The sequence below is a fragment of the Electrona antarctica genome (assembly GCF_951216825.1).
Source record: "Electrona antarctica genome assembly, chromosome: 8".
Classification (NCBI taxonomy): Eukaryota; Metazoa; Chordata; class Actinopteri; order Myctophiformes; family Myctophidae; genus Electrona; species Electrona antarctica.
The window spans coordinates 54,051,844-54,064,574 of NC_136789.1; the positions used below are offsets into that span (position 1 = coordinate 54,051,844).

At 45.7% G+C, this 12,731-nt stretch overlaps 1 protein-coding gene across 1 annotated transcript in view; it reads left to right on the forward strand.

The window, feature by feature from the left end:
• LOC306927458 (transmembrane protein 47-like) overlaps positions 1 to 11,460 on the forward strand; it is a 35,647-nt gene extending 24,187 nt beyond the window's left edge. Inside the window, exon 3 of the mRNA XM_079507209.1 lies at positions 8,981 to 11,460. Within this exon, the coding sequence (XP_079363335.1) occupies positions 8,981 to 9,162 (182 nt within the window). The 3' untranslated portion in view covers positions 9,163 to 11,460. The remainder of the gene's footprint in view (positions 1 to 8,980) is intronic.
• The last annotated feature ends 1,271 nt before the right edge of the window (positions 11,461 to 12,731 follow it).

The following is a 12,731-nucleotide window of genomic DNA, read 5'->3' on the forward strand; positions in this document are numbered from 1 at the left end:
AGCCAGCCAGCCAGCCAGCCAGCCCAGGCTGGGCTGCATCAACACCGCACTCACATTCCTGGGCAGCAGAAAGACATGTCTTCTCCCCGCTGGTTGCATCTGCTCCATCTGTCCTACAGCAGGGAAGAGAAGGTGGTGCAGAGAGAGAGAGAGAGAGAGATGGAGGGAGAGACAGAGACAGAGAGAGGGAGACAGAGAGAGGGAGGGAGGGAGTGAGGGGTGGAGGGAGAGAGAGAGAGAGACGGAGGGAGAGACAGAGACAGAGAGAGGGAGTGAGGGGTGGAGGGAGAGAGAGAAAGAGAGAGAGACGGAGACAGACAGAGACAGAGACAGAGAGAGAGAGAGAGTGAGGGGTGGAAAGAGAGAGAGAGAGGAAGACGGAGAGAGAAATGGAGAGAGGGAGAAACAGAGACAGACTGAGAGAAAGAGAGAGAGAAAGAGAGATAACCTGACTCCGCCAGATGGGGCAGCAGAGAGTACACTGGGTTCCCCCCTCCTGCTCCCATCTGGGAACTCTCAGGCTCAGACTTGATGCCCGGCCACAAAACGGCCTGACCAATCAGCGGCAGCTAGAGGCGGGATCAAGGCATACACAGTGCTGCCTTGATCCCGCCTCTAGCTGCTGCTGATTGGCTGATTGGCTGCCCCATCTGGCGGAGTCAGGTTAAAAGAGAGAGGGAGACAGACAGAAACAGAGAGAGGAAGACAGACAGAAACAGAGAGAGGGATACAGACAGAAACAGAGAGAGGGAGACAGACAGAAACAGAGAGAGGGAGACAGACAGAAACAGAGAGAGACAGAAAGAAACAGAGAGAGGGAGACAGACAGAAACAGAGAGAGACAGACAGAAACTGAGAGAGGGAGACAGACAGAAACAGAGAGAGACAGACAGAAACAGAGAGAGGGAGACAGACAAACAGAGAGAGGGATACAGACAGAAACAGAGAGAGGGAGACAGACAGAAACTGAGAGAGGGAGACAGACAGAAACAGAGAGAGGGAGACAGACAGAAACAGAGAGAGGGAGACAGACAAACAGAGAGAGACAGACAGACAGAAACAGAGAGAGACAGAAACAGAGAGAGGGAGACAGACAGAAACAGAGAGAGACAGACAGAAACGGAGAGAGGGAGACAGACAGAAACAGAGAGAGACAGACAGAAACAGAGAGAGGGAGACAGACAGAAACAGAGAGAGACAGAAAGAAACAGAGAGAGGGAGACAGACAGAAACAGAGAGAGACAGACAGAAACGGAGAGAGGGAGACAGACAGAAACAGAGAGAGACAGAAAGAAACGGAGAGAGGGAGACAGACAAACAGAGAGAGACAGACAGACAGAAACAGAGAGAGACAGACAGAAACAGAGAGAGGGAGACAGACAGAAACAGAGAGAGACAGACAGAAACAGAGAGAGACAGACAGACAGAAACAGAGAGAGGGAGACAGAAACAGAGAGAGGGAGACAGACAGAAACAGAGAGAGACAGACAGAAACAGAGAGAGGGAGACAGACAGAAACAGAGAGAGGGATACAGACAGAAACAGAGAGAGGGAGACAGACAGAAACAGAGAGAGGGAGACAGACAGAAACAGAGAGAGACAGAAAGAAACGGAGAGAGGGATACAGACAGAAACAGAGAGAGGGAGACAGACAAACAGAGAGAGACAGACAGACAGAAACAGAGAGAGACAGACAGAAACAGAGAGACAGACAGAAACAGAGAGAGGGATACAGACAGAAACAGAGAGAGGGAGACAGACAGAAACAGAGAGAGGGAGACAGACAGAAACAGAGAGAGGGAGACAGACAGAAACAGAATACAAAACTCTGATGTTGGCATTCAAAGCAACCAAAGGCATGGCCCCCCCATATCTCACAAGTATGATCGTACCCTACAAACCCTCCCGCTCACTCAGATCAGCCAACGCAGGGAAGCTGGAGGTACCTTCACTAAAAACGCCGGGACAACGCTCCACACGTCCCAAACTCTTCTCCCTTCTGGCTCCAAAACTATGGAATGCACTTCCCATTGCAGTCAGAACTGCAGCCTCACTCCCAATCTTCCGCCGTAGTCTGAAAACCCACCTCTTCAGACTCCACCATGGCCCGTAGCACTTGCCCTAGCCTAGCCCCTTAGATAGCACATTATGTAGACTTAGATAGTATTTTAAACAGACTTATAGCTTGTTATGTAGACAGCTCTAGAATTGCACTTTATGTAGTCATAGCACTTTATAGTACACATGTATAATATATTATATAGTATAGTATGTATAGTTTACATAGATACTCCACTGTTACGTTCTTAGTTTACGCATGATTCATGATAACTACTTTTTATACATGTGATGTATGCCATGCTTTTTGTTATTGCTTAATGTAAGTCGCTCTGGATTAAGAGCGTCTGCTAAATGCCTAAATTGTAAATTGTAAATTGAGACAGACAGAAACAGAGAGAGACAGACAGAAACAGAGAGAGGGAGACAGACAGAAACAGAGAGAGGGAGACAGACAAACAGAGAGAGGGATACAGGCAGAAACAGAGAGAGGGAGACAGACAGAAACAGAGAGAGGGAGACAGACAGAAACAGAGAGAGGGAGACAGACAAACAGAGAGAGGGATACAGGCAGAAACAGAGAGAGGGAGACAGACAGAAACAGAGAGAGGGAGACAGACAGAAACAGAGAGAGGGAGACAGACAAACAGAGAGAGGGAGACAGACAGAAACAGAGAGAGGGAGACAGACAGAAACAGAGAGAGGGAGACAGACAGAAACAGAGAGAGGGAGACAGACAGAAACTGAGAGAGGGAGACAGACAGAAACTGAGAGAGGGAGACAGACAGAAACTGAGAGAGGGAGACAGACAGAAACTGAGAGAGAGAGACAGACAGAAACAGAGAGAGGGATACAGACAGAAACAGAGAGAGGGAGACAGACAGAAACAGAGAGAGGGAGACAGACAGAAACAGAGAGAGGGAGACAGACAAACAGAGAGAGGGAGACAGACAGAAACAGAGAGAGGGAGACAGACAGAAACAGAGAGAGGGAGACAGACAGAAACGGAGAGAGGGAGACAGACAGAAACAGAGAGAGGGAGACAGACAGAAACAGAGAGAGAGAGACAGACAGAAACAGAGAGAGGGAGACAGACAGAAACAGAGAGAGGGAGACAGACAGAAACAGAGAGAGGGAGACAGACAAACAGAGAGAGACAGACAGACAAACAGAGAGAGACAGACAGAAACAGAGAGAGACAGACAGACAGAAACAGAGAGAGACAGACAGACAGAAACAGAGAGAGACAGACAGACAGAAACAGAGAGAGACAGACAGACAGAAACAGAGAGAGACAGACAGAAACAGAGAGAGGGATACAGACAGAAACAGAGAGAGGGATACAGACAGAAACAGAGAGAGACAGACAGAAACAGAGAGAGACAGACAGAAACAGAGAGAGGGAGACAGACAGAAACAGAGAGAGAGAGACAGACAGAAACAGAGAGAGACAGACAGAAACAGAGAGAGGGATACAGACAGAAACAGAGAGAGACAGACAGAAACAGAGAGAGGGATACAGACAGAAACAGAGAGAGACAGACAGAAACAGAGAGAGACAGACAGAAACAGAGAGAGGGAGACAGACAGAAACAGAGAGAGGGATACAGACAGAAACAGAGAGAGACAGACAGAAACAGAGAGAGACAGACAGAAACAGAGAGAGGGAGACAGACAGAAACAGAGAGAGAGAGACAGACAGAAACAGAGAGAGACAGACAGAAACGGAGAGAGGGAGACAGACAGAAACAGAGAGAGACAGACAGAAACGGAGAGAGACAGACAGAAACAGAGAGAGGGAGATAGACAGAAACAGAGAGAGGGAGACAGAGAGAGAGCGAGCGAGAAAGTGTGCTCTGGAAATGACACAACCCCCCCTTGTGTGTTTTAGAGGCCTTGTGTGTTTTAGAGGCCTTGTGTGTTTTAGAGGCCTTGTGTGTTTTAGAGGCCTTGTGTGTTTTAGAGGCCTTGTGTGTTTTAGAGGCCTTGTGTGTTTTAGAGGCCTTGTGTGTTTTAGAGGCCTTGTGTGTTTTAGAGGCCTTGTGTGTTTTAGAGGCCTTGTGTGTTTTAGAGGCCTTGTGTGTTTTAGAGGCCTTGTGTGTTTTAGAGGCCTTGTGTGTTTTAGAGGCCTTGTGTGTTTTAGAGGCCTTGTGTGTTTTAGAGGCCTTGTGTGTTTTAGAGGCCTTGTGTGTTTTAGAGGCCTTGTGTGTTTTAGAGGCCTTGTGTGTTTTAGAGGCCTTGTGTGTTTTAGAGGCCTTGTGTGTTTTAGAGGCCTTGTGTGTTTTAGAGGCCTTGTGTGTTTTAGAGGCCTTGTGTGTTTTAGAGGCCTTGTGTGTTTTAGAGGCCTTGTGTGTTTTAGAGGCCTTGTGTGTTTTAGAGGCCTTGTGTATTTTAGAGGCCTTGTGTGTTTTAGAGGCCTTGTGTGTTTTAGAGGCCTTGTGTGTTTTAGAGGCCTTGTGTGTTTTAGAGGCCTTGTGTGTTTTAGAGGCCTTGTGTGTTTTAGAGGCCTTGTGTGTTTTAGAGGCCTTGTGTGTTTTAGAGGCCTTGTGTGTTTTAGAGGCCTTGTGTGTTTTAGAGGCCTTGTGTGTTTTAGAGGCCTTGTGTGTTTTAGAGGCCTTGTGTGTTTTAGAGGCCTTGTGTGTTTTAGAGGCCTTGTGTGTTTTAGAGGCCTTGTGTGTTTTAGAGGCCTTGTGTGTTTTAGAGGCCTTGTGTGTTTTAGAGGCCTTGTGTGTTTTAGAGGCCTTGTGTGTTTTCGAGGCCTTGTGTGTTTTCGAGGCCTTGTGTGTTTTAGAGGCCTTGTGTGTTTTCGAGGCCTTGTGCTACCGCTGCGAGCACGGAACGCCAGGGCCGCCGTCGAGCAATTAATGGGGAAAAAAAGGAGATTGCTAAACGAGAAAAGGAACTACTGCAATTTCTCAAACTGTGGAGTCTGCAGTAAATTCAATTCTGTGTGTGTGTGCGTCACAAACTGGTCTTAATTAATGCTAAAAGGTGTTCTAGCGCTGCCTGTCAGAATCAACTTGGTATTGTCACATCACTGCTTAAAGGTGTACAAAAGACGTTGATCGGCAATTCACCCAATCTGGAGAAACCGATCTTTTTAAGTTATATTATTATACTGTTAACCCATTTTGACCTGAGATCAGATTCTAAAAATGTCTTCTACATCCTGACAGTTTTCTGAAAAAGCTATGTTTCTATGTCAGTCGTTCTTTGATTTTTCAAAAATAGCAGACCTACAAGTTCATAGCGCGGCACTCGGTGCCGCGCTATGAGCTTGTAGATCTGCTATTTCTTCAATACACTGACACCAGTGTAAACAGCGCCTCAAACTGTGACTCCGCCCACAACAGGGGGAAGTTGTGATTTGCGCTCGTTCACTGCAATGCAATTTGCGGCATTTTCAAAATAATATTGAGCAGAGTAGCGATTATCAAACGTATTTGCATTTTGCAATGCCATACGTTGAAAGATCTGTTGCCCGTGGACAAGGCACGCTACCTCCGCAAGTTAGATAGCATCGGCATAGATGTTTGTCCGTATGTGATTAAGGATTGGACCAAGTTGCATTGGCAGCCATAGAAAATTCTTACCCCAGGCTAAAACCGGATGTGACGTTTTTGGGCGTTCCTGTCTAGCGTGGTGTCAGTTTATAGCTAAAGCATAACATAATGCAAAACACCAAAAGGGGTTCCCGCCCAAAATGGGTTAAGTGGTATAAAAGTAAATGAAACATATAAATAAACATTTTAAACTCTTTTTTTAAAAACTCTTTCAACCATTGTGTCTATAGGGCACGGGCTGGCCTGGCCCGTGACAGTATAATAATAATCACTTTGCATCTTTGTGACAGGCCTAAACATTCTCCCCTTCCTCCTCACACACACACACAGGAACAGTTTGGAGGATTTTGTGGGTTTTGACATGTATACAAATTGTCAAATTTTCCCCTCACGAGTCACGCACAAGATCGGTATCGGCAGATCGTAACAGAGCAGCCCTAATCAAAGGGTTGCGTATTAATGGATTGTGCACAATATGACTTATTGTCTCTCATTTCACGAATGAAATGGCAGTCGCAATATCCCTTTGAAAACAATGACCCCCAGAATCATTCTGCCTCACATCACATGCAACACCAGCTTTATACTGATGTGAGAAGGAATCGCAGCCGCCAGTGTTTTAGCAGACCACAATGTGCCTCTGCTCTGTGCACATTGCACACACACGTGCTGCGTGCACATTCACTCACTGGCTCGCGAGCACACAGACACACACACACACACACACACAGACACACACACACACACACACACACACACACACACACACTTGCGCACACAGTGCTGCCAAGTCATTTAACCACAATCTCCACAGGGAGATGATTTGGCTCTTGGACGGCTTTAGAAGAAGTCATTAGCGTGATAGCAGGGTTAAAGTTATTGCACCTCTGTGGTGGAACCCATTGATGTGGATTGTTAGACAGTCGAAACGCAAGCACACCGGAATGGAACGGAATGGAATGGAACGGAATGGAACGGAATGGAACGCATGGAGGTGGAAGGAAAGGAAAAATGAAATGCTGCTGGCAGGGACGTGCACACATAGACAACAAATGGGGGGCTTCGGCCCCTGCCCTTTTATCCGTCTGTAAAACAACTGCCCTAGCCCATTCTGACCTGAGATCAGATTCTAAAAATGTCTTCTACATCCTGACAGTTTTCTGGAAAAGCTATGTTTCTATGTTGGTGGTTCTTCGATTTTTCAAAAATAGCAGACCTACAAGCTCGCAGCGCGCCACTCGGTGCCGCGCTATGAGCTTGTAGATCTGCTATTTTTCAATAGCTAAAGCATAACATGATGCTAACACCAAAAGGGGTTCCCGCCCAAAATGGGCTAGTCTCCAGACCTGCATTTACTATGGTGAAAGAAAGGCAAAATGCCTCCTCCTCTCCTTTCCATGCCATACCGGAAGGCAGCGTTCAGGAGATTTTTTTTTTTTTCTTTTCTTTCCTCGAAGTTTCCTGAACTCATTTGTTTTTCGAAATCCATGTCGTTACACACCGCATCTCCAGTAGATCAAGAGTGCAGGGTTGCGCCCCGAAAATGGCAGATCTACACACTCACAATGTGTCGCGCTGCGACGCGTTGAGAGCTTGTAGATCTGCTATTTTGGGCAAAAAGTGCCCCCTTATGGGATTTCAGCCCCTGCCTCTCTGACACTCTCTGCACGTGCCTGAAAAAGAGCAGGGGGGGCGGACAAAGTGCGTGAGTAAAAAGTATTGATACAAATTATGTACTGGAGGAGTACATGTGTTAAGTATTCAAAAGTGGGCTACATGATTTTAAAAATACTATGTATTCAAATGTGCAAATTACAAAGTATATTTTCTTCTTTTTTTTTTTATATCGGTGCGAATGTTTTTTATTATTTCGACGTCAGGCCTAAATGGGTGAAAAATATGTGTTTAATTCATAATGTACTTTTTTTTTCTCCGTTCCTATAAATGTAGTGGAGTCAAAAGCACAATATCTGTCTTTGGAATGTTAGTACAGTTAAAAATGTACTTAAGCACAGTACTCAAGAAAAATGTCCAAAACTGTAGTGTTACTTTTCAGGATTCAAAAAAAAAAAAAAAAACAGATCTACAAGCTCAAAGCGTGTCGCTTCACGGCACGTTTTGAGCTTGTAGATCTGCTACTTTTCTTGCTTTTTTCGCATGACGCAGTAGGATGAACTCAAACTCAAAAATCTAAACCAAACTAAACGATGGAGATACAGATCGCTTCTGGCCGACAGCGATGAAATGTACTTCGCTACTGATAAAGAAAGAGCAACGGCACGGCAAAAAAGTAGAGTTCCATTACGGAGTTGATGGGAAGCCGATATGGTGTAATTGGGCCTGGTGTATCTTGATCCTTGCCTTGTTTTTGACACAATTCCTGTTTTTAAACCAGTTATTTAGACGGGCCCGTAAAAAAAAAAGAATCCTTCATTTCCTCATTGGATGGTCTGTTACGGGAATTGTAGATCAGCCTCCCTCGTATTTTATCTTTTAGCCGCTTCTACTCGAGATGATATAATCGTCCCCTTTTTTGCCCTGAGCAATCGCTCGTCCGTGTGCTTGTCTGAATGCGCAACATGGGAGGCTCTGGCGGATGGAAAGCAACGTCACACGAGACCACTGTCTTGTTTACCTGACAGGTGGAGAATGTGAAGTGTCAAAGCATCCCTGTTTGGCTACTTTGACATCATATCGTTGCTTGTCGGACGTCGAACGTCTTATCTCCATGTTTGATGCCCTACTACTTGATCATACTGCAGTGTTTGATTGATTGATTGATTGATTGATTGAAAACTTAACAGTTTGCAGAATAAGCGCAGGAAAGTACAGTTCAATACGAGGTCTGCTAAGAGGATTAAAAAAAACACAAGATTCAATGTATCCCCCGAGCAAGCAGCCAGGCTTTATTAGCTCAGTGGTAACACACAAAAAGAAATCGAAACCGGGTTCAAATCCGGGGTAGAAGAGGAACGTGACATTACAGTTTAAATGGCCATAATGTTAATACCGGTAATCTTTTATTTTATTTTTTATCCCACAATTTTGTAACCCATTTCTTTCAATGATCTAATGTAATCCTGGGCTCTAAAACTCCCAACGGACTGACCTCGTGCTTCCTTCAGTGCATGAGCGTCCAAACCGCTTCTGTACACCTGACAGTTTCCCTGTGGTTGGACGTAGCGCGTGGAAGGAACACGTTATACCAACCAGTTCCTTTATTTCCCCTCCGTCAGGCGCCCCGGCTGACCAGGGGGAGGCAGTATAGAGACCAGGATGGATTACAGCATGTTTTTTTTGTGTGTGTGAGGGTACCGACTCGTCATATTTTATGTATTTGTGTTGTTTGTCGTTTGCAGTGGTGCTGCAGGCGTGCGCGCTGGTCCTCTACCCCATCAAGTTCATCGACGGGACGGTGCTGCAGACCTACCACGAGTTCAACTGGGGCTACGGCCTGGGCTGGGGGGCCACCATCTTCATGCTGGGAGGGGGCATCCTGTTCTGCCTGCGCACCGACATCTACGAGGACGCCACCTACTGAGGGGCGTTCACACCGCCGCGCCAAGACGGACGGACGGACACACACATAGACCCTTCACACCACCGCCCCCCCCCCGGGGACGGACGGACACACGCATAGACCTTTCACACTGCTATTTGTAGGGCTGCCACTGTGGATTTATTATTTTCTTAGAGGTTATTCCATCGATGACTTTTTCGATGAATCGAATAATCCCAAAGAATAAATTGAAAATTGCAGATCTACACGCTCTCGTGCAACGCATTGGAGATTATTCTGTAGATCTGTTTTCTTTTAACTTTTGACGCCTTAATAGAATGCCCAAAATAGGGATCGTTTTACTAATCGATTATTTTTATTGAAATATTTATAATTGATTATTCTTTAAATATCACTTAAGTCAATTAGGTTGCGGCCGTATACTTCCTCTTCCTCTGTCTTTCTCACTCTGGCATGTTGATATTTCCAGGCTGCAGTGTGAGGAGCTATTTCAGACCGTGGTCTTGCGTGGGTCAGGGGGCCTTCAACAGGGGGTCCGGGACCCTTATGGGGCTCCTCAGAGATACTGCAGGAGTGCCAACCAAATCTTTGTGCGATAGGACACTTTATTTTTAGCATTTTTTTTACATGAACCAATTGAACCCCTCGCATCCCTGTTCTGGGGGGGAACGTTGGTTGAAAATAGCAGATCTATAAGCTGTCGGCGAAGAGGTTTGGTGTACAGGGGGGGGGGGCAGACCAAGTACAGAGTCAAAGGTGAAGTTCACAAAATAGTGGTTAAACGTCCGAAAACATACATTTGACATTAGTCGGGAAGGTTCCTGCATGCTTCATCTCTCTCAAAAATGTTGAAGACAACGGGCGGCGATAGTTCCCTTCCCTCTCCTTACGGCCAGTGGCGGCCTCACCTCACCCCAGCCAGGCCCGGCCCGGCCCAGGGGGGGGCGCAAACGGGTTGAAGTTCGAGAGGGTGAAGTCAAACCCTGGAGAGATTTCTGGACGCGTTTGAGCCGATGGGCTCCGGACCTTTCTACAGCACACTGCCCCATCAGTCCCGGCTTTTGTTTGGTCACCCACAAACAGCCAGGTGGATGAATTTGAAAAGGGACTGATTTTTAGCTCTGTTTTTTTCTTTTCTTTTGTATTCTGTTTTGTAACGTCGTGTGTGACAATGAAGTGTTGTTTAATGTATCGACGATGCTGTCGTTTTTCTACTTGCTAAATAATGCGAATAATGCTGATCGACCAGATAGAGCTGTGGGTGACTGTAGCCTCACCATCTCTCCTTCAGAGGCCAGATAGAGATATGTGGGTGACTGTAGCCTCACCATCTCTCCTTCAGAGGCCAGATAGAGATCTGTGGGTGACTGTAGCCTCACCATCTCTCCTTCATAGCTTGAAAACATATTTACTTTTTGCTGTCTCCTCCTCCTCCTCCTGGACAGCTGGTAGTGTAAGGTAAAACCAGTGACCCTGACACATATGATGCTGGCTTGTGGTGGACAACATTGACATAAGTACGAATTGTCTGCCACGGACATACAACATGAGCAGATAATAATATCACCAGAAACACACACACAGAGAGAGCCCTGACTGACCGTGACAGGTCTGTAACTCTGAGAGTGTACGAATGGAACCAAAGGGACCCTTACGGGTCCATTTGTACACTCAAGAGTTGAGGGGGTCCTTGTAAATAAAACATTTGAGAACCACTATAGTACTGATTGATTGAGTCTTTATTTAAGTGTCACGCTTCCGAAGAAGCCCAGCCCATATGGACTTACAGGACACTTTTTACAGTTTACATGAACAATTACAATAAACCGACATGACTGTTTGCAAACAATGATCAATTGAATACCAAACTGACACTCCTGTTCCTTACGAGGCAGATTACATAATATATAACATAAAATAAAATAAAATACCATAAAATAAAATAAAATACACCATTAGGCCTGTGACAGGAGACACATGTACCTAGTACTAGTTAGACTCCTAATGTTTCATAGTAAATAAGTGCCATACATATTCTGAAGAAAACCTGGAGACTTGACATTCAGTTATTGGTCTCATGATAAGAATTCTAAGAACATTAGAACGGTGTGTGTATAAAAAAAGAAAATCTAAAATTGGCCAGCGATAAGACCAAGGCGTGTACGGACAAATGGATGACCCTCTGCTATCACGTTTCTGTAGAGTGTGCTGGTAAACTGAACGCGGACGATGAGCATTGTTGTAACCATTTCTAATGGAAGGAGGGGGGGAAAAAAGCACTTATATGCATTTGTAAAGTTATTATGGCAAGTAAAACAAATAAAGGTACATTGCAAAAGAAACAAATCGATATGAATAATTGAATGTGGCGTTTTAACCCTGTTTGTAACCGTTGTAAAGGGTCAGTATCTAGAAATCAGCATGCCTAAAACGGTGCCGTGTCATTGTTTCCGACTCGCCGCATTAACGCACACGAAGCCACGTTGTCGGAGTAATGGGACTGTAGGAGTTACGGGCAGCAGTCCTCCCTCAAACAGCAGACCTACAAGCTCACACAGCATCACATTGCAACACGGTATGGGCTTGTAGATCGGCTATGTTCGGCGCACCGGCACTCATTAAAGGACCACTTCACCACTTTTCAACTTCTCTTCCTATAATTGGTCCTAACTAATGTTCATGATAAAATACCACAATTCTTTTCTACTCAGTCTGTGTCTCATAGGAAGGCTGTAGGCAGTTCAGAAACCCGTCCACCAGTGACATCATCGATGGTGAATCGGCAGGCTTTCTTTTCCTGAAAAGTTGCAATGCAAAAGTTGAAGCCATCGTTCTCACGATAAACGATAATAAAGAATCTAAATATATTTTAAAACAAATCTTGTTTAAAAAAAAAAATCTGCCTAATGATGATGTCACTGGTGGACGGGTGTCCGAACTGCCCAAAGCCCTCCTATGAGACACAGACTGAGTAGGAAAAAATGGTGGTGTTTTATCATGAACATTAGTGAGGACCAATTATATGAAGAGATGTTGAAAAGTGGTGAAGTGGTCCTTTAAGCATTATAAGAAAGCACCACAGCCAATGATGTATAGAGGGTATGCGCATGCATGAAGTGAATGGCAAATCGAGTGGCAATGCGAGTGGAAAAGTGAGTTTAACATCATTTGACATTGTTTAATGCAATCAGATAGGACTTTTCTGTTTGGATGTATGGGCTGTCATCACCAGAATTATTTTTTTTCATGTCATGCGCATACCCTCTAGGGACTACCTTCCATCCATCCATCTTCAACCGCTTATCCGTAATCAGGTCGCGGGGGCAACAGCTCCACCAGAGAGCTCCAGACTTCCCTCTCCAGAGCAACATTAGTGACTTCCTTCTGGGGCATCCCGAGACGTTCCAACGCCAGTGAGTCGATGTGTTTCCTCCAACTGTGCCTTGGTCTGCCCCGGGGTCTCCTCCCAGTGGGACGTGCCTCGGGGACGTCCCTAGGGAGACACCCTAACCAGATGCCCGAACCACCTAAGCTGGATCCTTTACAGGCGAAGAAGCAGCGACTCTACTCCGAGTTAGCCTGGATCCAGC